The sequence below is a fragment of the Somniosus microcephalus genome, chromosome 8 (genome assembly GCF_052327205.1).
Source record: "Somniosus microcephalus isolate GS21.2 chromosome 8, FLI_Smic_1.0, whole genome shotgun sequence".
NCBI classification, from domain to species: Eukaryota; Metazoa; Chordata; class Chondrichthyes; order Squaliformes; family Somniosidae; genus Somniosus; species Somniosus microcephalus.
Genome location: NC_140994.1, coordinates 258,046,762 through 258,072,488, shown reverse-complemented (window position 1 = coordinate 258,072,488; position 25,727 = coordinate 258,046,762). Strand labels below are relative to the sequence as shown.

The following is a 25,727-nucleotide window of genomic DNA, read 5'->3' as shown; positions in this document are numbered from 1 at the left end:
TGAAAGACTAAATAAACAAACAGCACATAACCACTGGTAATTCATCACGAATTGCTACCAAATGTGCGGTGTCGCTTAAAGGCCACAGTGATGGCAGGAATGGGAACTGGAACATTCCACTGCTGCCTTGGCAGCGCTGTTTACAGTGGGGTCACCATGGGGCATTTTTGGAGATGTAAAGGGAGCTTTAATCTGCGCTTTAACCATGAATGATTCATGCATAGAGCACAATAAATGGGGGAAACATTCTGTTCCCTGCCCCGATGAGTCAAATATTCCCTTAAAATAGAATAAACCACAAGTCAGGAGAAATAACTGGTAATGCAGTATTGGAACCAAGTCGTAAATGACATTTCTATAATTTTATCTCAAATTGACAAATTAATTGGATGGAGTTTTGAGACTTCAAGGGGGGGGGGGGGGGCTAAAAAAACAAAGCGAATTTATTTATAGAATTGTTTTTGTTCTTTTTAAAAATGTAGCTTAATTACAAAGTAGAAACTTTTCATATCAACCATCAAGTCAGTTCGAAGGAAATTACTAAACGGCACTTAGAAACACAGTTATTTTGTCTAGATAAATATAGGATTGGGAAAAAATAAATACGCAGTTTTCTAAGAACAGATGTTTTGAGTGGTTCTTGCAAGTAATCAAGGTGGGGATTAATATAAAAAAAGTGAAACCGATGGGAATAACTCACCATCCTCAAGAGGATCAACGAATTGCTCCGATCAAATTCAAGATCATGCACTTCTGCCCGGAATTCGCTGGAAAAATGTCGACTTCACGGCGCCCGTCATTATTAATGCGTTAAAAAAACAACAGCAATTTGTGGCGAGGAAAAGATACACCATGAGTCGCGTATCGCCACAAATTGCTGGACGATTTTCTCCGGCCCCACGGTTAGCCTCGTAAAAAAAAAACATGTGCTTGCTGTCAACCTCCCAGTGAGCATCGAGAAATTGTTGGATTGGCGCTGTAAATACGAATGAATCTCGCCGCAGACATTTAGGGCTGGTATTCCATGTCGTAAGGACCAAGTCGTAAATGACATTTCTATAATTTTCATCTCAAATTGAATGACGTATGAGGAGAGATTGGGTCGATTAGGCTTATACTCGCTGGAGTTTAGAAGAATGAGAGGGGATCTCATTGAAACTTATAAAATTCTAACAGGACTAGACAGACTAGATGCAGGAAGGATGTTCCCGATGGCCGGGGAGTCCAGAACCAGGGGTCACAGTCTAAGGGGTAAGCCATTTAGGGCTGAGATGAGGAGGAATTTCTTCACCCAGAGTGGTGAACCTGTGGAATTCTCTACCACAGAAGGCAGTTGAGGCCAATTCATTAAATATATTCAAGAAGGAGTTAGATATATTTCTTAAGGCTAAAGGGATATGGGGAGAAAGCAGGGACAGGGTACTGAATTTGGATGATCAGCCATGATCTCATTAAATGCCGGAACAGGCTCAAGGGGCCGAATGGCCTACTCCTGCTCCTTTCTTCTATGTTTCTATGACCCCGCTTGTGGCGTGATTTATAGTCCAGACATGAAACGGAACCGTGGAGGCCCAGAAAGGGAACATGAAAGTTAACAGGGTGGCCCAGAAACAGCTGGAGCGGCGCATCCGGTGGCAAGCACCATGAATTGGATTTTTCCCTTCACCCTTCAGAAAAACACATGGTCTCGTCATTTATTTCACTGCTGTTTGTGGGACCTTGCTGTGCACAAATTGGCTGTCTTATATCCTACATTTCAAAAGTACTTCAGTGACTGTGAACTCTTTTGGATGCCAGAGGTCATAAAAGATGTTATATAATACAAGTTCTTTCTTTCAGACCATATGTGAGTAACACCATGTGATATCGGCTAATTTTAAATTGGATTTATTTGAAATTACTCAAGCTCCTAAGACTGCGAGTATGCTGGTCTTATTCTAGAGTAAGGAACTAGGAGCTGATTGTAATCCAATGGTCCCATGAGCACAGAATTACCCTGATCATACACTAGATTATTTAGTAGATCCAGATGTTCATGGCACTGTGCGGAAATGTGAATTGCATTTTAGGAATATGGGAGTGAACTGAAAAGTCATGCCTGCTCCCTAATCAGATTGCTATATATTAATTGTATCCAAACTAGGAATTGTTGAAGAACTGATCAAGTTGGCTGCGCAGGACACAAGTAAATGTTCTCCTCATTGAAGCATAGATCCAATGGGTGCAAGCAGCTCTCTGGTACCCCAGCCAATCACCATTTGTCAGCGTACACAGCGAGTGCCAGCAGGCTATTCGACATTCAAAGGCATCACAACAGAGCCCAATCTTCTCTTCACCCGATAGCCACATATCTGACTAATTTTTCTCCTCTTTAGCCCAAAGTTGCTGTGGTGTCTCCATCACCACCCAGCTTGAACCAACCTATGAGATCAAACCTAGAAATTATTTTACAAAAGCAAAATACTGCGGATGCTGGAAATCTGAAACAGAAACTGCTGGAAATACTCAGCAGGTCAGGCAGCATCTGTGGCGAAAGAAACAAGAGTTAACGTTTCAGGTCGATGACCTTTCGTCAGACCGGGTTCCGACGACAGGTCACTGGCCTGAAACGTTAACTCTGTTTCTCTCTCCACAGATGCTGCCTGACCTTGGAACTTATTTTGTTTACCTCAGTACCAGCAATTGGAAGCCATCAACAGCCTGATTGTTAAAAAGGGAACAAGACAGTGGCATATTCTCCTTATGATGTAGTTGATTTAATCTTTACACCAAGTATGAGTCCATATAAAAACACTGAACTTGCTGCTTTCTAATTTCCATGCTACAGAATACTAGAATAACTTGATGGGCAAAGTACCGAGTAAAGGATGTTTCCCTGGAGGGTGGATCAATAAGACGTCCTACTGACGGATATGGGATTAGACGGTGATGTAAGAAAACTACTAGGCACTTGGTCTGAGTATTAAACAAAGCTTTAATCAACTGTTTTACAACATGGAGATCTAGTTGTGTCCTTCACTAGTTCCTGTTAAGAATGTACTGCGCAAGCTGGGCCCGTGCCCGAGTATTTATACTCTCACTGGACAGCGCCACCTGCAGGCCGCTCAGTATTATTTCATAAGTCTTTCTTTCATGAATGACTGATTCATGTCAGACGGTCTGTTGGCCTTCTTTGGAAATAGGGCATACCTTGTCTTGAAGAAGGTGACTCTCTCTCTCTCTCTCCAAACAAAAGCTAGCATAGCAAAAGAAATACATTAGCTATAAAATATTAAACTAAATAGCACTTTAGATTAGCAGATTGCTAAGGACCTGGTGTTGTTATGGATCAGTTGGTAACATTCCTGCTGGGTCAGTAAGTTGTGTGGTCAAGTCCCAGAGTAGGATCAGGAAGGGCATCTTAAGGTAGATTTTCTACAGCCTGTACATTTAGATTGTTGCTGGGACAATCCTTTCTCCTGCCACATTCTCCAGCTATTTTTATTTTTGTCAATTAACTTAGTTATTATCAGCTCTTGATTCAAACCCACATCAGGACTTGAGTTTATAATGTAGGTACTGAGGAAGTGTTCTTCTTCTTCTTCGGCAGTCCATCGGAACCGAGGATGACTTGCTTCCACACTAGGTGAGTTCTCAGGTGACTGATGAGTCCAATGCGGGACCTACAGTCTCTGTCACAGGTGGGGCAGACGGTGGTAGAAGGGGCGGGTGGGTGGGGTACTTGGGTTGACGTGCGCTTGGCTTCTGCTTGCTCCTGGCGAAGAGACTCGAGGTGTGCGGCGCCTTCCTGGATGCTTGGCCTCCACTTTGTGCGGTCTTGCGCCAGGGATTCCCAGGTGTCGGTGGGGATGTTGCACTTTTTCAAGGAGGCTTTGAAGCGTTTTCTCTGCCCACCTGGGGCTCTCTTGCCGTGTCGGAGCTCCGAGTAGCGCGCTTGTTTTGGGAGTCTCGTATCGGGCATGCGGACAATGTGGCCCGTCCATCGGAGATCATCGAGCGCGGTCAGAGCTTCGATGCTGGGAATGTTAGCCTGAGTGAGAACACTGACGTTGGTGCGCCTATCCTGCCAATGGATTTGCAGGATCTTGCGGAGGCAGCGTTGGTGGTACCTCTCCAGTGCTTTGAGGTGCCTGCTGTACATGGTCCATGTCTCTGAAGTGAGGAAGTATTGCACTGTCAGAGATGCCATGCTTCAGAAGGGACATTAAAAGTCAAATTCCTGTCTGCCCGTCCAAGTTGACGTTAAAGGACCATATATTCGAAGAGCAGCACGGACCTCTCCCAATGTCCTGGCCAACATTCATCGCTGAACCAATCCCATTGAAAACAGATTGACTGGTAATATATCTCATTCCGATTGGTGGGATGTTGCTGGTGCAGGGCAGCTGCTGTGCTTACCCGCACTCACTGGACTTCAAAGTAATTCATGGTGTGAAGTAATTTGAGAGGTGGAGATGACATGGTAAATTGTTAGACAGTATTTCTCTTCTTCCATTAACTTTCTCTTGGCTGGAGAACATTAAATTCCAGCTTTAGTAACACCCAAAAGCAATGCAGGCTGCAAACGCAAGCCTAGAGACACATGAGCAGCAGGTAGTGCAGTGGTTATGTTACTGGACCAGTAATCCTGAGGCCTGGACTAATAATCCAAAGAACATGTGTTCAATCTCGCCAGAGAAATTGAGAATTTGAATTCAGTTTAAAAAAGCTGGAAATAAAAAGCTGCCATCAGTAGAAGTGATCATGAAGCTGTTGGATTAACATAGAAACATAGAAGATAGGAGCAGGAGTAGGCCATTCGGCCCCTCGAGCTTGCTCCGCCATTCAATGAGATCATGGCTGATCATCCAAACTCAGTACCCTGTCCCTGCCTTCTCCCCATTTTTTTTCATCCTTAATCACTAAGGCTACTCCTCCCCCGCTACCATTTTCCCTGTCTGTCTTGTAGACCTTACAGGTCGTTGTAAATAAACAGCCGATTCACAAACGCCCTTTAAAAAGAAGGAAACCTGTCGTCCTTACCCAGTCTGGCTTATACGTGACTCGTAACTGCCCTCTGAAGAGGGCTATCAAGCCACTCAGTTGTATCAAGATGGTCCACCACCACCTGATCAGGGTAACTAGGGATGGACAACAAATGCTGGCCTCGTCAGCGATGCCCATATCCCGAAAATGAATATTAAAAAAATTAAGCAACATAATGACCCGATTATGAGAAAACAGTGTTTCATACGCCAAGAAGTAAGGTAGTTCTCAGTGGATTTCAGCCGTGAACATACTTTCCAAGTTAATGATGATATTTCAACATACTCCACGTTGGTGATTCTATCAAAGTAAATATAGTGCTCAGGACAATTAGTAAAAATTGTTGTATTATTAAACTGATGAATCTCACACAACGGAGACAAGAAATTAAGAGCTTAAACACAGATTTATACTGTGCGCTCAAATGTAATTCCTAAGAACTAAAAACGTCAGTCTTGAGTGAATTTCCAGGACAGAGGAGCCTATTTTGGAAAGTGCGACTGCTGACCTGACCCGAATCTGCTTTCTCCCCTACCCTTCCCTCTCCTCTGATATTAAAGGTGATGGAAAGCAACGTTCCAGTTAAGCTGCGCGGCCGTCTGGAGGTCCCGCACAAGATGCAGGAAGGAAGGATGTTCCCGATGGTCGGGGAGTCCAGAACCAGGGGTCACAGTCTAAGGGTAAGGGGTAAGCCATTTAGGACAGAAATGAGGAGGAATTTCTTCACCCAGAGAGTGGGGAACCTGTGGAATTCTCTACCACAGAAGGCAGTAGAGGCCGATTCATTAAATATATTCAAGAAGGAGTTGGATATATTTCTTAAGGCTAAAGGGACCAAGGGGTATGGGGAGAAAGCAGGGACCGGGTACTGAATTTGGATGATCAGCCATGATCGAGCAGGCTCGAGGGGCCGAATGGCCTACTCCTGCTCCTATCTTCTATGTTTCTATATATCTCCTGTTAATAGAGGGAAAACGATAAATTTAGCAGATTAATTTCATTATCTTTTCTGGAAATGCAAATTTTTCTGGAGACACGTAGTAGCTTGCAGTTGGGCTGTTTGCAACACAGCCAACTCCCAGATGTACAGTGCAGTCCCAGCAACTGACATCACCGGAGTGGCCAAGGATGGCGGGAAACCACCCTCGAGGGTTTCTGCAGCAGCAAAATTGATGTTTGTAGAAAATCAATTAATTTAAAAGTAAATGTACCATTATCTTCTTTGGAAAAAAAGAGGGTGGCTGAGACTTTCCTTCCCCTTTAATTGACGAAAGAAACTTGCATTTCTAGAGCGCCTTTCATGACCTCAGGACATCCCGAAAGCACTTTAAGCAAATTAAGTACATTCCAATTTGCACACAGCAAGGTCCCACAAACAGCAATGAGAAAAGGGCCAGATAATCTGTTTTGGTGATGTTGGTTGAGGGATAAATATTGGCCAGGACACCGGGGGAAAAACTCCCCTGCTCTTCTTCAAATAGTGTCGCAGGATCCACCTGAGGGGCCTCAGTTTAATGTCTCACCTGAAAGATGGCACTGCGACACTCTCTCAGTAGTGCACTGGAGTGTGTGCCTAGATTATGTGCCCCAGTCTCTGGAGTGGATCTTGAACCCACAACCTTCTGACTCAGAGGAGCAAGTGCTACCACTGAGCCAAGAATTACACCTCCTGATTATTTAATAATTCTTAGGACAGCATAAGTGCACCCCTTAGACTCTCCTTTCCCTTTAAGCCAAAGATGGAATAATCCTTAGGAGCAGGCTCAAGGGGCCGAATGGCTTACTCCTGCTCCTATTTCGTATGCTCTTAAAACATAATAAATATGAGAGAATGTGCAATTCAGTAACAGTTGGATAGGATTATCCTTTCTCAATCTAACAGGAGTATATTCTGCTCTTTCATTTAGTCTGCTTGCCTGTACCCTGTTCATTTGTTCCCTCACAAAAGCCATAATATCTCCCTACTTTATTTTTTATTCGTTCATGGGATGTGGAGGTCTCTGGCAAGGCCAACATTTATTGCCCATCCCTAATTGCCCTTAAAATGTGACGGTGAACCGCTTTCTTGAACCGCTGCAGTCCGTGTGGTGAAGGTACTCCCACAGTGCTGTTAGGGAGGGAGTTCCAGGATGTTGACCTAGCGACTATGAAGGAACGGCGATATATTTTCAAGTCAGGATGGTGTGTGACTTGGAGGGGAACTTGTAGGTGGGGGTGTTCCCATGCGCCTGCTGCCCTTGTCCTTCTAGGTGGAAGAGGCCGTGGGTTTGGGAGGTGCTGCCGAAGAAGCCTTGGCGAGTTGCTGCAGTGCATCTTGTAGATGGTGCACACTGCAGCCACGGTAAGCCGGTGGTGGAGGGAGTGAACGTTTAAGGTGCTGGATGGGGTGCTTTGTCCTGGATGGTGTTGAGCTTCTTGAGTGTTGTTGGAGCTGCACTCATCCAGGCAGGTGGAGAGTATTCCATCACACTCCTGACTTGTGTCTTGTAGATGGTGGAAAGGCTTTGGGGATTATTATATCGGTATAAAATATGCACTGGTTATAAAAGAAGTGCGTCTCATGTAAAGGCTGTCTGCTGGGAGTGCAATTCATTGTAGGATAAGATTGTACTACAGTTCATTAGCAGCCTCAGAACTGAAGGCAGGGAGTGGGAACTGAGCACCAGACAATTCTACTTCATCTTCAACCATTCCAATACCCCAAAAGACGAGCAAAGGAAGGAAGAAAGAACGGAACAATCACGATAACCTCAGTATGTGGGATGGCAATTTGTGAATTGAAAAATGGATTAAGCGGAAGCTTAGTTTTTTCTAACCCAACAAACTGTGACTTGTGCGAGCTCTCCCGAGAGAATTCTTTAAGTGCATTGCTTTGTGGATCACACAAACAAGGTCGAACACTGCAGTAAATTAAAGGCTCCACATCCACGCCCTCATGTGCAAGCCAGCCTAAAACAAAGGCCACTGTTTCGTAGCAGAATTATGGAATCGGACCTTTAAAATCCTGTGCAATAAAAATGGGAATTTTATTGAGTCACAAGCCAGTGGGCCTGATTATTAGGGAACTGCAGCCTTTTTCGTACATTATACATAAAGCCACTGGTTTCCCGTTTTCACAGAAAGATAGATACTGTAGATAGAATCATAGAATGTGATCCCAACAGCAGAATAATCCCAGTATAAAAACGGAAATTGATATATTCAGTCACAGTATGGGGTACGGTAGCGTAGTGGTTATGCTACTGAACTAGTAATCCAGAGGCCTGGACTAATGATCTAGCGACGCAGGTTCAAATCCCACCACGGCAGCTGGGAAATTAAAACTCAGTTAATTAAATAAATCTGGAATAAAAACCTAGTGTCAGTAATGGTGACCATGGAACTAACGGACTGTCATAAAAACCCAGCTGGTTCACTAATGTCCTTTAAGGAAGGAAATCTGCTGTCCTTACCCGGTCTGGCCTATATGTGACTCTTAACTCCCCTCTGAATTGGCCTAGCAAGCAGCTCAGTTGTTACCACACGGACTGCACCACCACCTTCTCAAGGGCAATTAGGGATGGGCAATAAATCCTGGCCTTGCCAGCGATGCCCACATCCCATGGACGAATACAAGTCAACCACGCCCTGCTTACCAACTAATGCGGGTTCCTTCTACACTGACTATTCAATAACTACTCAAATCTCTCATCGATTCTCCAAACTGTCAGAAAATTAAGGCTTCACTCAGGAGTTTTAGTTTTTGGACTGCCAATGAACTTTACGCAATTTTTAAGTGCACATGCCAGCTGAGCTTAACAAATTGCAGAAAATTAGCTGCTCACTTTGAGTGCACTCTACTTTAATGATGAACGCTATCAATAGGGAAAAGGAAAATAAGTAATGCATTGAGTGAAGAGCTCTCTCAAGGTGTCAGCTGTGGGTCGGTGGGTTTGCACTCCTGGCTCGGCTCAGAGTGAGAAGGTTGCGGAGTCAAGTCTCACTCCAGAGTTCCGAGCACAAAATCTAGGCTCCAACTCCAGTGCAGTACCGAGGGAGTGAATCATAGAATGGTTACAGCACGGAAGGCGGCCATTTGGCCCGTCGAGCCCGTGCCGGCTCTCTACAAGAGCACCTCAAGCTAGGCCCTCTCCCCCTGCTGCACCGTCGGAGGTGCCATCTTCCAGATGAGACGTTAAACCAACGTCTGTCCTCTCAGGTGGGTATAAAAGATCCCATGGCACTATTTCGAGCAGAGCTGGTAAGCTTTCCCAGTGTTCTGGCCAATGTTTACCCTGCAACCAACACCACTAAAACAAATTCTATGGATATTATCACAATGGCATGTTGGCCTTTATTGCAAGGGGGTTGGGAGTGCAAGAGTACTAAAGTCTTGCTACAATTGTACAGGGCTTTGGCGAGACCACACCTGGAGTACTGTGCACAGTTTTGGTCTCCTTATCGAAGGAAGGATATACTTGCCTTAGAGGTGATGCAACAAAGGTTCACTAGATTGATTCGTGGGTCGTGGGCTAAGAAAGTTATCCTATGAGGAGAGGTTGAGTCTATACTCTCTGGAGTTTGGAAGAATGAAAAGTGTTCTAACTGAAACATAAGATTCTGAGGGGGATTGACAGAGTAGATGCTGAGAGATTATTTTCCCTGGCTGGAGAGTCTAGAACTAGGGGGCATAGTTTCAGGATAAGCTTGGCTTTTTAAGACTGAGATGAGGAGGAATTTCTTCACTCAGAGGGCTGTGAATCTTTGGAATTTTCTACCCAAAAGGGCTGTGGATACTGAGGCGGAGAGAGACTTTTGGACTCTAGGGGAATCAAGGGATATGGGGATCGGGCAGGAAAGTGGAGTTGAGGTTGAAAATCAGCCATGATCTTATTGAATGGCGGAGCAGGCTCGAGGGGCCATATGGTCTATTCCTGCTCCTAATCTTATTCTGTCTGTGCGAGCTTGTTGTGTTTCCTACATTACAACAGTGGCTACACTTCAAAAGTACTTCATTGGCTGTAAAGCGCTTTGAGACGTCCTGAGGTCGTGAAAGGTGCTATGTAAATGCAAGTCTTTCTATCTAAACTGTGTGAAAATAGAGTCTGAAGGCTGTCCTTAATCTGGCTCATCCTTGAGCACAGAGCTAGCCTAATTTCTTTGAGGAGTAAGACAAAGGTGAAATAAGGGCATTGTTGTACTACACACACTGCTTTGAGATTCTGCTCAGGGAAAAATGGGAGCTGTGCTCACTGGCATCTGAATGCGAGTCCAATTTCCATGTCAGCAAAGAGCAGATTGTCCAATTTTCTCCCAGCCAGCATAAAAAAAAAGACGGTTCAAGCTGAACGGAAAGTTGCCAGGAGGTACAATGGACTGCTTGTGACCTTGTTTAAACAGCACTTTGTATCGGTAGCAGTCATACCGCAGTGGATGTGAAGTCGAAGCGAGATTATCCGGCTCACTGCACTTTGGCTGACTTTCGCACCCGAATTAGTCTACACAGCTTGCACTGATGCAAAGACAAAACCACTTTGTGATGAGATCATATATAAAAAAAAGTCAGCTCTGGGGTGCTTTATGGGTGATATACGAGTAGCACATGCAAGCCTTTTTATGTATTAATAGGTAATGCAAAAACCCAACTCAGTCAGCCCAATTTTAGTTAGCAATGTCAGGAAGGGTTATTCTGCTCAATCTGGGAAAATGGCCCTTGGTTCGTAGGCCTGTGTCACTGACCCTGATCGTGGCCACTAGCAAACTGGAAAATCACTGTGCAGAGACAAACATCAATTTTCCCGTTAATATTGCATCTAACTGGCCAACTTTACCATCTGTAACACTCCAGACGGTTGGGTCTCTCTCTATATGCTTTTTGAAATTACTTCCTAGATTCCAGAGCTTCATGAAAATAAATTATTCAGTGCAAAATGGTTCAGTGCGCAATGATTACACTGCAAATCTGTTACCTGACAAAAAAACATGCGCCTTTTTTGACCCATCTGTAAATTTCATTTCCTGTCAGTTTTTTTTGTAAATACTCTTAACTGAAAGTTCATGCCTGAAAATCTCCCCAGACTGCCTCACTTGCGTCGACGCCATGAATGCTCTTCCCTGCAGACAATCTGCAGACTGCGCACAGCCCGAGCATCACACCCGACAATGTGAGCGTGCTCTGGCAGCTGATGTGCAGTGGGTGTGTGCACTGCAGCAATGTCAAGCCGTGCGAAGCTACGTCGAGGCTGCACGGTGAAATATAGTGCTGCAGCAAGGGACTAATGCGACAGACTGTGGGGCAGACTGATGGGCAAAAATATAAAAAGAGACCTTGTGAAAGGTCTGGAATAAAAGCAGTGCGAATTGCAAATTAACTGTGAGCACTGTGGCACCGTTCAAGAATCAGCTTATTCACAATACAGAATACTGACACCACATTACTGCAAGGGGATCAGAAAACCTGGAAGCTGCTTACTAAACAATTACACAAATGGGGACACAGCACTGGTGATTTGAAAAAATAGACTGGTACTTTGCAGTGAATTGTAAATAAAATTGAAACCGTTCCAGCAATTCATAAATTTCTCTAATTCTTCTAAAAGTTTATTAAGAAATATTGCGAATAAAATCACACTGGCTATGCTGTATGGTAAATGCAGCATCAAAGCCTGTAATCTAGTCTCAGCTTCTCATGATTTATGTCATCTTAATCCATTTAATTAGGCTACAGTTTTACAACTCACTCCCAGGCATCTAACGCAGTAAATGTATTAGCAAAGTAAAAACTGGGTTTCAAACAGAACAACAAAAGGATTAATACAAAAGTGTGAGGGGGCATTGCTAACTTCTTAAAATGTCACTTGAATCTCAAAGAAAAGCCTTCATCCTAGCATGTTCTCTTTTGCTCTGACTGACTGTGTCTGCAGCAGCTTCAGTCTGTAATGGAGTGTAATCATTAGGGATTTTCAGTGTGCTCAGCTCTTCCTGATTTATAGTATCTACGTGTTACTTGCGCAGAAACTGAATTAGATTACAGTATATTGATTTTACTCTGATGATGGTGTTTTAGTGGAGGTTTGCTTTTAAGGAGACTCAATTTGTGTTATATGCATAATCAGCAGCACCTTGTATTGCCATGCAGCGCAATATAATCAAGGTTATGCGGTGTCGGCATCCGTGCTGTCTGGATCCGCCTGGAGAAGCTTTCTGATTGGTTTGTCACAGGATCATGACTTACCTTTCAATAGCTGGTGACTGTTGCCTTATTGGGTCATTTCTGATCCAATTAGTTCAGTCAAATAAACAACCAATCACATTTCAAAAACAAAATTCTACGCAGTACATCTGCTGTGAGTTCAGCATTCCCTGCTGCTGTTTGACATGCAGACTATGACATTATTTAAGTCTATGATTAGTATTTATATTGAACACAGTCTGCCTGTCCTTGCTCTCACTGTTGAATCACCATTCCCATCCCCAACCACCCCTCAGCACTGGGCTGTCCAGCATGGTACGCTTGCCCCGTGCTGCTTCCTTCCAGGATCTGGGCTGACGCATAGCCTCTGTGCTCACCGACCCCGCACCCCTAAACTTCAAGTAGCACCACGGAAGATCCACCAGCCTACATAAAAGATCAAAGAGGCGCTTGTTATATGCTGCACTAAGGACTTTGGCACTTAAGTCTGACAGTGAAGGACTTGATCTCTGGCCTTCGAGCTCATCGCCTCAGCTGAATTTACACATGTGGAGGTAATGATATTAAGAACCAGGTGGAGAGTGGATACCAAAAATGTAATCTAATAGGCCAATTATATTATACTGTTGGAATTCTTTTGGCTTTGCAAGGAAGCAAGATTTGTAGCTACAACTAAACTGAATTTAGGCAAGTTACCTCAAGGTGGTAGGGATTCATCTCCTCACCAGAGGAGAACTAACCGCAACCCTTGATACCTGATGGCCTTTTCGAACACTATTGTTTAACCAGTGTTTGATTTAAGAGCGTAAGAAATAGGAGCAGGAGTAGGACATTTGGCCCTTCGAGCCTGCTCCGCCATTCAATAAGATCAAGGCTGATCTTCTACCTCATCTCCACTTTCCTGAACAATCCCATATCCCTTGATTCCCTTAGCATTCAAAAATCTATTGATCTCTGACTTGAATATACTCAACGACTGAGCCTCCACAGCCCTCTGGGGTAGAGAATTCCAAAGATTCACCACCCTCTGAGTGAAGACATTTCTCCTCATCTCAGTCCTAAATGGCCGATCCCTTATTGTGAGACTGTGACCCCTGGTTCTAGACTCCCCAGCCAGAGGAAACATCCTCCCCGTCAAGCCATGTAAGGATTTTGTATGTTTCAATGAGATCACCTCTCATTCTTCTAAACTCTAGAGAATATAGGCCTAGTCTACTCAATCTCTCCTCATAGGACAATCCCCCCATCCCAGGAACCAGTCTGGTGAACCTTTGTTGCACTCGCTCTATGGCAAGTATATCCTTCATTAGGTAAGGAGACCAAAAGTGTACACAATACTCCAGGTGTGGTCTCACCAGGGCCCTATATTTCTGGTATGTACCAGTGTGTATGAACAGAGCACTGATTTCCCTGGCCATAAAGTGTTGCAGAGCTGGTAGTATAACTCAGCTCCACGTTCCATAAATTTCTCTAGACAAATACTGTTTGAAACTGCTCCCAAGTGGTCTTGGTAACCTATGTCTAGATACGGTCACTTTATGGTGGCAAGGAGAATATTCATTCGGGGCAATTTGTATGGAAAAAAAACCCCCATCAGAACGTGTAATTTTTTAATTCCTCCTTTTCCTGTAAATCGTCTCCTCCCTAGAGGGCACAGAGTCCTCGCTGATGACCTTGCACTGGGGTAGAGTTCCACATGTATCATCAGCCCTCTGGTATCTTGGTCATCCTCATCGTTTAAGCCTAGGCAATGTGACGTAAGAAAACTACTAGGCACTTGGTCTAAGCGTTAAACAAAGCTTTAATCAACTGTTTTACAACATGGAGGTCTAGTTGTGTCCTTCACTAGTTGTCCTGAGCAAGCTGGGCCCATGCCCAAGTATTTATACTCTCCCTGGACAGCGCCACCAGCAGGCCGCCCAGTATTATTTCATAGAAACATAGACAGAAACATAGAAGATAGGAGCAGGAGTAAGCCATTCGGCCCCTCGAGCCTGCTCCGCCATTCAATGAGATCATGGCTGATCATCCAAATTCAGTACCCGGTCCCTGCCTTCTCCCCATATCCCTTGATCCCTTTAGCCTTAAGAAATATATCTAACTCCTTCTTGAATATATTTAATGAATTGGCCTCAACTGCCTTCTGTGGTAGAGAATTCCACAGGTTCACCACTCTCTGGGTGAAGAAATTCCTCCTCATCTCAGTCCAAAATGGCTTACCCCTTATCTTTAGACTGTGACCCCTGGGTCTGGACTCCCCCGCCATCGGGAACATCCTTCCTGCATCTAGTCTGTCTAGTCCTGTTAGAATTTTATAAGTTTCAGTGAGATCCCCTCTCATTCTTCTAAACTCCAGCGAGTATAAGCCCAATCGACCCAATCTCTCCTCATACGTCATTCCTGCCATCCTAGGTATCAGTCTGGTGAATCTTCGCTGCACTCCCTCCATGGCAAGAACATCCTTCCTCAGATAAGGCGACCAAAACTGCACACAATACTCAAGGTGTGGTCTCACCAAGGCCCTGTACAACTGCAGCAAGACATCCTTGCTCCTGTACTCAAATTCTCTCGCTACGAAGGCCAACATACCATTTGCCTTCTTAACCGCCTGCTGCACCTGCATGCTTACCTTCAGCGACTGGTGCACAAGGACACCCAGGTCTCGTTGCACTTCCCCTTCTCCCAATCTATTGCCGTTCAGATAATAATCTGCCTTCCTGTTTTTGCCACCAAAGTGGATAACCTCGCATTTATCCACATTATACTGCATCTGCCATGCATCTGCCCAATCACCCAACCTGTCCAAATCATACTGGAGTTTCTGGGCATCCTCCTCACAGCACACACGCCCACCCAGCTTTGTGTTGTCTTCATAAGTCATTTCCACATGAATGACAAGATTCCTGTCACAATGTGTATCGACAGGGCGTTCCATTGGGAGGGGGGGGGGCACCACAGCCGACACAGGTTCTGACCAATCGCCATACAGGGGCACTTTCCGGCAGGGTTCACTCGATAGTGATCAAGAGAAGGAACATCAAAAGATGTTCCCCCTTCGTAGCCACGGCCCAAACTGCTGCCCCAGTTTAGATCAGCTAACTCGCGTCAGAACTGTGACCTTCTGGCATTAGGTGGATATCTGCTTTCAGTTTGGAACGGAGCTCTCTGAACAACTTGAAGAGCCAAAGTGTAATGGTGTAACAGATCTTATGCCATGTAATATTCCAGTAGTCTTCAAAAACAAAAAGTCAACAGGCTTTGCTCAATTGTCTAAGCCTAAGCTGTTATATTGTCCGATTTGTGATTCAAAAGTTGAAGCAAAGTCGCTTGGACCCTTTACATAGAAACATAGAAGATAGGAGCAGGAGTAGGCCATTCAACGAGATCATGGCTGATCATCCAAACCTTAGCACCCGGTCCCTACACTGACAGCCATCCCACCCAAGCCCTATCCCCGTAACCCCACATATTTAATCCCCCCTAACACTAAGGGCCAATTTTTATCATGGCCAATCAACGTAACCCGCACATCTTTGGACTGTGGGAGGAAACCGGAGCACCCGGAGAAAACCCACGCAAACACGGGGAGAATGTGCAAACTCCACACAGACAGTCACCCGAGGCCGGATTTGAACCCGGGTCCCTGGCGCTGTGAGGCAACAGTGCTAACCATTATGCCACCGTGCAGCCTGTACTGGAAATACAACACAAAAGAATTTGTCTCCTTGAATTTCACCCACATCACTTTCATGCTCAAAAAAAAGTGAAATATACTGCAGGGACCTTCGAGGACAGAACACCATTTCTGCATAATAGGAAATTAATTGAAAACACGGTTAGGAAGGCTCTCGGATTGCTAAGTAAACTAACTGGTACGGAACTGAACCGTAAGAATCAGAAACGTTCTAAGGTTCGATCTTGATCTGTGCTGACTTAGCTGGTTGTGGATGGAGCCAGAAAGGGGGGAGGGGGCAAAAATTGGCCTGGGCACTGTCAGAATGCTGATGGGGGGGGGGGGGGGGGGGGAAATCACCCAGGATTCCTTCTCCTGATCACAATCTGTACTTGTTGATTGAGGACTGGAGAGGGCCCAACTGAGACACCACACAATCAAATCGTCTGTTAACTCACAGCACAGAGCCATTGAGTTCAGGCGCTGGAAGTTTACTGTTGCCATTGAACTCACCACAGTAATAAAAAATATATGGCCCGTTCCTTCATCGTCGCTGGGGCAAAATCCTGGAACTCCCTCCCTAACGGCACTGTGGGGGCACCTTCACCACATGGACTGCAGCGGTTCAAGGCGGCGGCTCACCACCACCATCTTATGGGTAATTAGGGATGGGCAATAAATGCCGGTCTTGTCAGTGACGCCCACATCCCGTGAATGAATAAAAAAAAGTCAGTTACCTTCAGGAAAGGAAAGAAATTGGCTGAAGGTTAGAAAATAACAAATATTCGTTAGGCGAGTATGTTGGGGTGGGGGCGGAGTACTGAGTGGGGAGTTCGGTGCTGGGTCCGCTACTGTTTTAAATTTGCATAAATCACTTGGTTTTAGAAACTCAATGCAAAGTGGTCAAATTTGCAGATGATACCAAACTAGGAGGGGCCACGGACATGGAGGAAGCAGCTCAGAAAGTGCAGAATGTATAGGGCCGAATGGCCTCCTCCTGTGCTGTACTATTCTATGAAGTAAAAAACACCCAGCAACACAACCCCTTGCAAACCTGGGGTTATGTCTGGCGAGAGCTGCCTGAGCCATCTAACATTAGAGTGACGTTAAGGTGGTTAACAGGCCTGTCAGTGATGATGGGAGTAGTTTGAGGAGATGAATTATTATGAGTTTTGCATAAGCCTGTCACACAGCACTGAAGCAAATTGGCTTAAGTGCGGCATTCACCCTGCGGTATCATATCGTCAGCCTTTGGGTAAACAAGTCTACTGACAGGCTGATGCAGCTGATGTTTAGCAGCAGCATATTTAGAAGTGCAGCTCCATTATTTAATGCTATTAGAACGCCATCAGCTGTTTCCTGTAATGTTACTAATTCAGCCAGTACTCATCCATGCATGTGGCACTCTCAGAAAACCTGATTTGGGTAATGGTCGTGCAGCTGAATCCAAGACTGAAAACCTTTCATCTCATTCTCAATGTCAGAAGGCAGACAGGCAAATCCAGCAGTATTATTTACTTAACTTTTCCCTGAAAGCCTTTCACGGTCTTAGTTTTCTTACTTTTATTTATATATCAAACTTGCTTGTGATCCAGCTGCCTTTCCCCAGTTCCAGTCCATTGTAACGACACAATAGTCTATTGAGTCAGCCACCAGCCCAAGTGTCTGGAACACCCTTTGAACCCATCATTTCGTATTGATTCAGGAAAGACTATATTAAGAAATAATGGATACTCTGTCTTGCCAACATGAAGACAGAGTGAATGAATGAATGAATATTAAGTCTGTTAATCTTTCTGCCTATTATCATTTTGGCAAATCAGGACATGTATAATCGAAGATTGCTATTCAAGCGTACTGTAACATTTTCTCCACCTTCAAAATTGTCCTTTTTTAAAAATTAATGTGAGCATCAAGGAAAAATGGATTTTGTTGCATTGTCAAAGTTGTATATCGAGAGCTCCCTGTACACTTATCAGTGCATCTCAGTCACCCCTTATCATACTGGCCCAGAAATTCAGGTCTCCACGGGTGAGTACGCACGGGGTACTCACCCGTAAGCCCAATGGAAGTGCCGATTCCGTGCATGCACTGCGCATGCGTGGGAAACCGGCACTTCCGTTCCCCTGAAAGAAGGGGTTCAGAGGTGGAACGCATGCGCAGGAGAGGCTGCGTGTGCGCACTGAACTTACGTTTTTTTTCCAGGTTTTCCCGGGAGGGTAAGTCTCCAGCAGTTACACATATAAAAAGCAGTCGCAAGGCCTGCTTTTAACAAGGTAAGTGGTGAATTAATTAAAATTAAAACATTTTTTCCACAGGTTTATTATTTTTAAACACTTTAAAGAAAGGTAAGTTTATTTTTAGCCCTGTTAGAAAATGTAATTAACTTTTTCAAAAATTTAATTTGTTTAAAATAGTTATTTTATATAATTTATAGTTATTTTAAAAATGTGATGGTTTTTTAAAAATTTATTTGAAGTTTTAGTGATGTTTTGGGGCTTATAGTATTTATAGGTTTGACAGCTCTTCCTGTCAAACTTATGAATGAAGCATTCCCTGCTACCATTGGCTCTCCATGGCCCACGTGATCCCAGGGGACGCATCGAACTAACTGCGCCCCTGGGATACGCAAGCACTGCGCGCCGGCAGTTGGAGGAGGCCCAGGATCGGAATCCCACGCGGGCCCACAGCACAACGGCAGGCGCGCTAGGTAAGTGCAGGTCGGGGGCTTGCACCCGCGGGAAGCCCCCGACCCGAATTTCTGGGCCATTAGATGTTTCAAGTCACCACTTAGTGTGTTACTGAGCCAGAGAGTCCAGAAGGTCCTCGCTTAATTCCAGGTGTGTGCAGAGTTAGCCAATTTGACCAAGCATAGCTTTCTGTTCACTAGTGATCCCTGCCATACAAACAAAGTGCACCTGTACAGGAGAGTTTGGCAGTGTACTGGACTTGAGGTTGAGAGTTCAAATCTCACCATGGCAACTTGTGAGACTGAATTTAAATAAATCTACTATTCTGTGGGCTAGCACAATTGTTGTAAAAACCCAATTGGCTCACTAATTTCCTTTAATGCCGGGAACCTGCTATCTTGTCTCTAGTTCACACTATATGGTTGATTCTTAACGCCCTCTGTAATGTCCGTCACGCTGTACTAACAATTGCTAAACAGACCCACTGCCACATTTTTCAGTGCAACCAGCCTCCATGGTCTACATCCCTCCATGGTCTCGCCCCTTCCAATCTCTAATCGCCTCCAGTTCCACAACCCTCCGAGATCTCGACACTCCTCTAATTCGGGCCTCTTGAGCATCCCTGATTTTAATCGCTCCACCATTGGCAGTCGTGCCTTCAGCTGCCGAGGCCCTAAGCTCTGGAATTCCCTCCCTAAACCTCTCCGCCTCTCTACCCTCCTTAAAACCTACCTCTTTGACCAAGCTTTTGGTCAGTTGCCCTAATTTCTCATTGTCTCGGTGCCAAATTTTTTTTTATAATGCTCCTGCGAAGCCCCTTGGGATGTTTTACTAGGTTAAAAGCGCTATATAAATACAAGTTGTTGTAATCGCAAAAACAAACAGGATCGAGGTCAGCTGTGATACCCTTCCATGACTGAGCAGCCCGACATCAGTAATCGGGTAAGTTCTAGAATCTATTATTAAGGAAGTGATAACAGTGCACTTAGGAAATCATAATATGCTTAGGCAGAGCCTTATGGTTTTATGAAAGGGAAATTGTGTTTGACAAATTTATTAGAGTTTTTTGGGGATGTAACTAGCAGGGTAGATAATGGGGATGTAGTATATTTGGATTTCCAAAAGGCATTCGATAAGGTGCCACATAAAAGGTTGTTACACAAGATAAGGGCTCACGGGATTGGAGGTAATGTGGATTGAGGATGGATTAATGGACAGAAAGCAGAGAATTGGGATAAATGGGTCATTTTCATAATGGCAGGCTGTAACTAGTGGGGTGCCGCAAGGATCAGTGCTTGGGCCTCAGCTATTTACAATCTATATTAATGACTCAGATGAAGGGACAGAGTGTAATGTATCCAACTTTGCTGATGATAGAAAGCTAGGTGGGACAGGAAGCTGTGAGGAGGACACAAAGAGCCTGCAAAGGGATATAGACAGGTTAAGTGAGTGGGCAATAAGGTGGCAGATGGGGTTTAATGTGGGGAAATGTGAGGTTATTCAGTTTGGTAGAAAGAATATGTTTTAAATGGTGAGAAACTATTAAATGTTGGTGTTCAGAGAATTTAGGTGTCCTCGTACAGGAAACACAGAGAGTTAGCATACAGGTGCAGCAAGCAATTAGGAAGGCAAATGGCATGTTGGCCTTTATTACTAGGGGGTTAGTGTACAAGAGTAAGATAGTTTTACTACAATTGTACAGGGCTTTGGTAAGACCACACCTGGAGCACTGTGCACAGTTTTGGTCTCCTTATCTAAGGGAGGATATACTTGCCTTAAAGGCTGTTCAACGGAGTTTCACTAGACTAATCCCTGGGATGAGAGATTGAGCCTATACTCTTTGGAATTTAGAAGAATGAGAGGAGCTCTCATTGAAACAAATAAGATTCTGAGGGGGATTGACAGCATAGATGTGGAGAGATTTTTTCCCATGGCTGGAGAGTCCAGATCTAGGGGGCAGAGACTCAGGATAAGGGGTCAGCCTTTTAAGACTGAGATGAGGAGGAATTTCTTCACTCCGAGGATTGTGAATCTTTGGAATTCTCTGCCCCAAAGGGCTGTGGATGCTCAGTCATTGAGTATATTCAAGGCTGAGATAGATCGATTTTTGGACTCTAGGGGAATCAAGGCATATGGGGATAGGGCAGGAAAGTGGTGCTCAGGTCGTAGATCAGTCATGATCTTATTGAATGGCGGAGCAGGCTCGAGGGGCCGTATGGCCTGCTCCTGCTCTTAATTTTTATATTTATACTGACTTGGAGAAGATACCAACGAGCTGCCTTGTCAAACCCTATCCTACATTGCTACATTATGAAATAGTTATGCACATTTAGTAATTTTATGCTAGGAAAGCAGACACCTACGATAATACTGCAGTTTAGAGCAAGAGTCAGAATTTAGGGATAGCCAGAGTTATTAGTTTGATGTATTGACTAGGAATTAAAACATCTGTATCACAGAAGCAAACTTCTAAATGCAATCTGCCAGTAACTGGCTTTGTAGCGAGTTTATTGTTTAAAAAAAAGACAGACAGATCAACATCTTACCAATTTGAAGCAGGTTAGAAAAAAATAACTTGCATTTATACAGCTTCTTTCACAACCTCAGGACGTCCCAAACGCTTTACAGCCAATGAAGTACTTTTTGAAGGGCAGTCACCATTATAATGTAGGAAATGCGGCAGCCAATTTGGGCACAGCAACAAGATAATGACCAGGTCATCTCATTTAGTGATGTTGGTTGAGAGATAAATATTGGCCAGGACTGAGAGCGAACTCCCCTGCTCTACTTTGAAATAGCGCCTTGGGATCTTTCTGTCCACCTGAGAGGGCAGACGGGGCCACGGTTTAAAGTCTCATCCAAAAGACGGCACCTCTGACACTGCATCACTGGATTATGTGCTCAAGTCTCTGGAGTGGGACTTGAACCCGCAACCTTCTGACTTCAAGGAGAGAGGGCTACTACATAATTTTTGACAAAGATAGAAAATAAATAACTCTACAATGTTACTGTCTTGTTCCAAAGACGGACTGCAGTATTAGTGCCTAAGTGCTATGCTGAAATATGAAGGAATTAAATATCAGTAATCAAACAGTTGCTGATCAAACTCAAGTTGATTGAAATAAAAACAGAAAATGCTGGAAATACTCAGCAGGTCAGGCAGCATCTGTGGAGCGAGAAACAGAGTTAACGTTTCAGGTCGATGACCCTTCGTCAGAACATACTGATGAAAGGTCACTGACCTGAAACGTTAACTCTGTTTCTCTCTCTCCACAGATGCTGCCTGACCTGCTGAGTATTTCCAGCATTTTCTATTTTTATTTGATTTCCAGCATCCGCAGTATTTTGCTTTTGTCAAGTTGATTGACAGTCATTTGGAGCCTCTAAACGCAGCTTTTTTTCTGACAGTTTTGAATTCAAGTCTGAAATTGTGCTCGAAAATAAACTGAGTTTCACTGGGATCTGTAAACTGTAAGTAAATAAATATATAATTTAAAGGAAACACTGAACCTCATTGAGCTTACAGTCTTCAAATAAGTACAGTACTGCGACATTGCTGCAGTACTGAAGATTATGTGGTGATCTGATTGAGGTGTTTATGATTAAAGGATTTGAAAGGGTAGATAGAGAAACTATTTCCTCTGGTAGGGGGAGTCCAGAACAAGGGAGCATAACTTTAAAAGAGCCTGGCTCTTCAGGGGTGATGTCAGGAAGCACTTCTTCACTCAAAGGGTAGTGGAAATCTGGATTGCTCTCCCCCAAAAAGCTGTTGAGGCCGGGGGGGGGGGGGGGGGGGGGGGGGGGGGGTGGGGGAGGTGGTCAATCGAAAATTTCATAACCGAGATTGATAGATTTTTGTTAGGCCAAGGTATTAAGGGTATGGAACCAAGACGGGTAGAGAGAGTTAAGATACAGATCACCCATGACCTAACTGAACAGATTTGAGGGGCTGAATGGCCTACTCCTGTTCTTATACTCCTAATATAAAAAATTGAAAATAAGGAAAAATTGGATAGTTGCCTGGACGCTAAATAAATGTTTCCCTTGTTTAGCTTTTGCAAATTATTTCTGAAAAATGAAATCAATTTGCAATTGCCTGGCCAAATGATCCAAGATCCGAGTTTAGAATGCAACGTGATTTTGAAATATCCTACGGAAAACTCTGAAGAAATTATCATGTTTATACATGTTTAAAGCATGTAGAATAACAGTGGGCCACGCGAGCAACGCCAAGGTCTGCAGGCCTTTCCCACCGTGTCACAAAACAGCTGGAAAGTCATAGTTTGTCACTAAAACTCAATAAAACTCAATGAACTTCTTCAAACCACTGCTTTACAATTTGATCAATTATGGCTTTAATAATTCCTATAAAAGAGTGTAGAAATCTTTGTGTACTGTATTGTAGATTAAGAAGAAGCTGAAATGCGTGCGTGTTCTCGTACTTACCAGCTTGCCGTGGACCTCTCTTTCTCCTGAAGGCGGCTCCTGACTGAAGGGCCTCCATTAGGCTGTCCATCACTCCTGTCTCATCACCCTCTGTGTACGGAACAAAAAAACAAGAAACGCAGGTCAGGCAACAGTTAATACAGTGGCACCACGAGGCAAATCGTCAGAAATCACAGGTGAGAAAACTGATTCAGCAATTACTGTGGTATGGATCATGAACACATGTTGCTGAACCGACTCCTTGGAGAGGCCAAAATTAGTAGAAATAAAGTACAACAACTTGCACTGATGAACTGAGCAAGTTAACAAATGCCCGATTCTGTATATATTTCTACAATATGTAACGCAGAAAATGACAATGTCTTTCAATGAGTTACTCATATCCCAATCAGTCATCTAAATATTTCAATACTTTCACCAACCCCCTCCCCCCCCACCCAGTTTTCAACTCCATGCTCCTCTTTCTTGCAGGCACGGTGTCTTGTTGGGATATGAATCCATAGTTGCCAACACTACCTATCAATATCGCACCCAAGTGGCCATTCTTAAAGTGTACACCTCGGCAGTAAGTGCCCGTCAGCTTTTTGATTGAGGGGGGCCCATCACAGCAGAGCTGGGCTCTGTTGTCACCCGACATACACACAAGCTTACTTTCCACTTGTAATCACTGGATAGCGAGCAGGGGTGGGAACTATGGCAGATCGTTTTCCTTCCAAGGAGAACTGAAGTGCCCCCGGTGAAAGAAGATAATTCAGCACAGGCAGGGAATCGAACCTTTAGGGTTTCCTGGTCTTTGTGACCTAGTACTGCACAGAGCAGTGAATTCAATCCACTGAGTAGAGGGAAAGGACTTAATGGTTTAAGCAGGCTCATCACAACACTGTCTCCTTTGAATTAAAAAGGGAGCTCTATATTGAGAGAGTTGCTGCAATATTCAGATACATTTCTCAAAGACTATATCTGGAAACAAAGCAGTTTCGAATAAGATTACTTGATCTCATGGTGATGTATGTACCCTATGCAAACTCAAGTACAAATCTAATTTAACAGTAGCAGCATATCTGACCATCTGGACTGCCAGAACCATCCTTAGTATCACAGATCTTTGCCCTTCGGGGAAATTAAATCAATCAGAAAAGACAGAAAAACCTCCCCCCCGCCCCCCCCCACTAACAAATGTCATAAAATGCTGGGAATTTGGAGCAGGTTGATTGGCATTTGAAAGAAAAAGTTTAATGTGCCCTTTCGCCAGAACTGAGTTAACCTTTTTTCTGTCAAATGTTGCTCGACTTCCAATGCATTCCTAGCACACACTGTTTTTATTTCAAAATTTGATTTTTGCCTCTAGAAAGGACGAGCAAACTATTTTACCTCATCATAAAGGCAAAGAAATTAACAGGGTCTGGCCATTTGAGGAGGAATTTCTCCACTCAGAGGGTTGTGAATCTTTGGAGTTCTCTACCCCAACGGGCTGTGGAAGCTGAATCGTTGAGTATATTCAAGGCTGAGATAGATAGATTTTTGGACTCACGGGGAATTAAGGGATATGGGGACAGTGCAGGAAAGTGGAGTTGAGGTCAAAGATCAGTCATGATCCTACTGAATGGTGGAGCTCAAGGGGCTGTATGGCCTACTCCTGCTCCTATTTCTTACACGCTGAAACAAGACTTAACATAATACTGCAAGTTTGTACCTTCACTAGTGAAGTTGAAAAGAAAAATTGTCTGTTTCCATTACATCCCAGTTACTTTCTCTCACTTTTCCACACTAACGCACACCAAATGCCTACTTACACACAAAGGCAAATTCAACCAGGCTGCACTCCTGGTGTGAAACCTTGCTAGATGGGGGGGGGGGCAGGGAATAACTCTGGGAGTTCTCCCGATTCAAAGGAGTCTACATATATTTTTAAACAGGGTTTAAGAACGGATTTCTTACTGTGGAAATGGCTTCTCAGTTAATGATTTCCGCCCCTTATTATATTTGAAGGCGGCATTAGCATTCCTACAACATGACCCCAAATTACTGAAAGGTTAAGAGAAGGATTTACTATGAATACAGAAATGTTCCATATGTCTTTCACTTATTAAACTATCAAATTCCGATCGCATTTTTGATGGGAGTAGGTAACAGGAATCCGAGACTGCCCTCCCCTACAGAGGATCACCCAGCCAGCCCTCAAAGGTGCCAACCATCTGTCCAGTGCCCCTTTCTCTACCTTGCAGGCATCATGGAAATAATGGCCAATTAAACTGTAATTACAGGGTGAGCCACAATTAAGGATTGTCCCCATAATCCAGAAATTAACTGGTTTTATACAACAGACTATTTAGAATCCCAAGACGAAAGGGAAAAAGCAAACAAAAGCAGCTGGCCCCTGCTCCTCCAGGGTATTCGATTTCACTTTACCACTGCACAACTTCTGTTAATCATGGCACATGTCCAATCTAAAGAAACCTCAATTTTGGGACATCTAGCTTAAGCTGCTTCAAATGGATTCTGCAAGGGAAAACATGCTTAAAGTGGGCTTAAGAATAGCTTTTCTGGTTAATCGTGCTGTCAAATGTGGATCGGAGACCAGAAAGGTGCCAGACAATCAATTTTCTGTACTGAATGAGCTGATCTCGGTTGTGAACAGTAGGGTTGTTACAACTGGCCTCAATGCATGTGGGTTAGGGAAGGAGGAAAAACATTACCGTGAGTCCTTAAGCTTGATCACTAA

The 25,727-nt window shown here is 44.1% G+C and overlaps 1 protein-coding gene across 1 annotated transcript in view; it reads right to left on the bottom strand.

Annotated features, from left to right (window-relative positions):
* diaph1 (diaphanous related formin 1) overlaps positions 1 to 25,727 on the bottom strand; it is a 432,569-nt gene that overhangs the window by 15,376 nt on the left and 391,466 nt on the right. Inside the window, exon 27 of the mRNA XM_085995955.1 lies at positions 23,006 to 23,095. Within this exon, the coding sequence (XP_085852081.1) occupies positions 23,006 to 23,095 (90 nt within the window). The remainder of the gene's footprint in view (positions 1 to 23,005; positions 23,096 to 25,727) is intronic.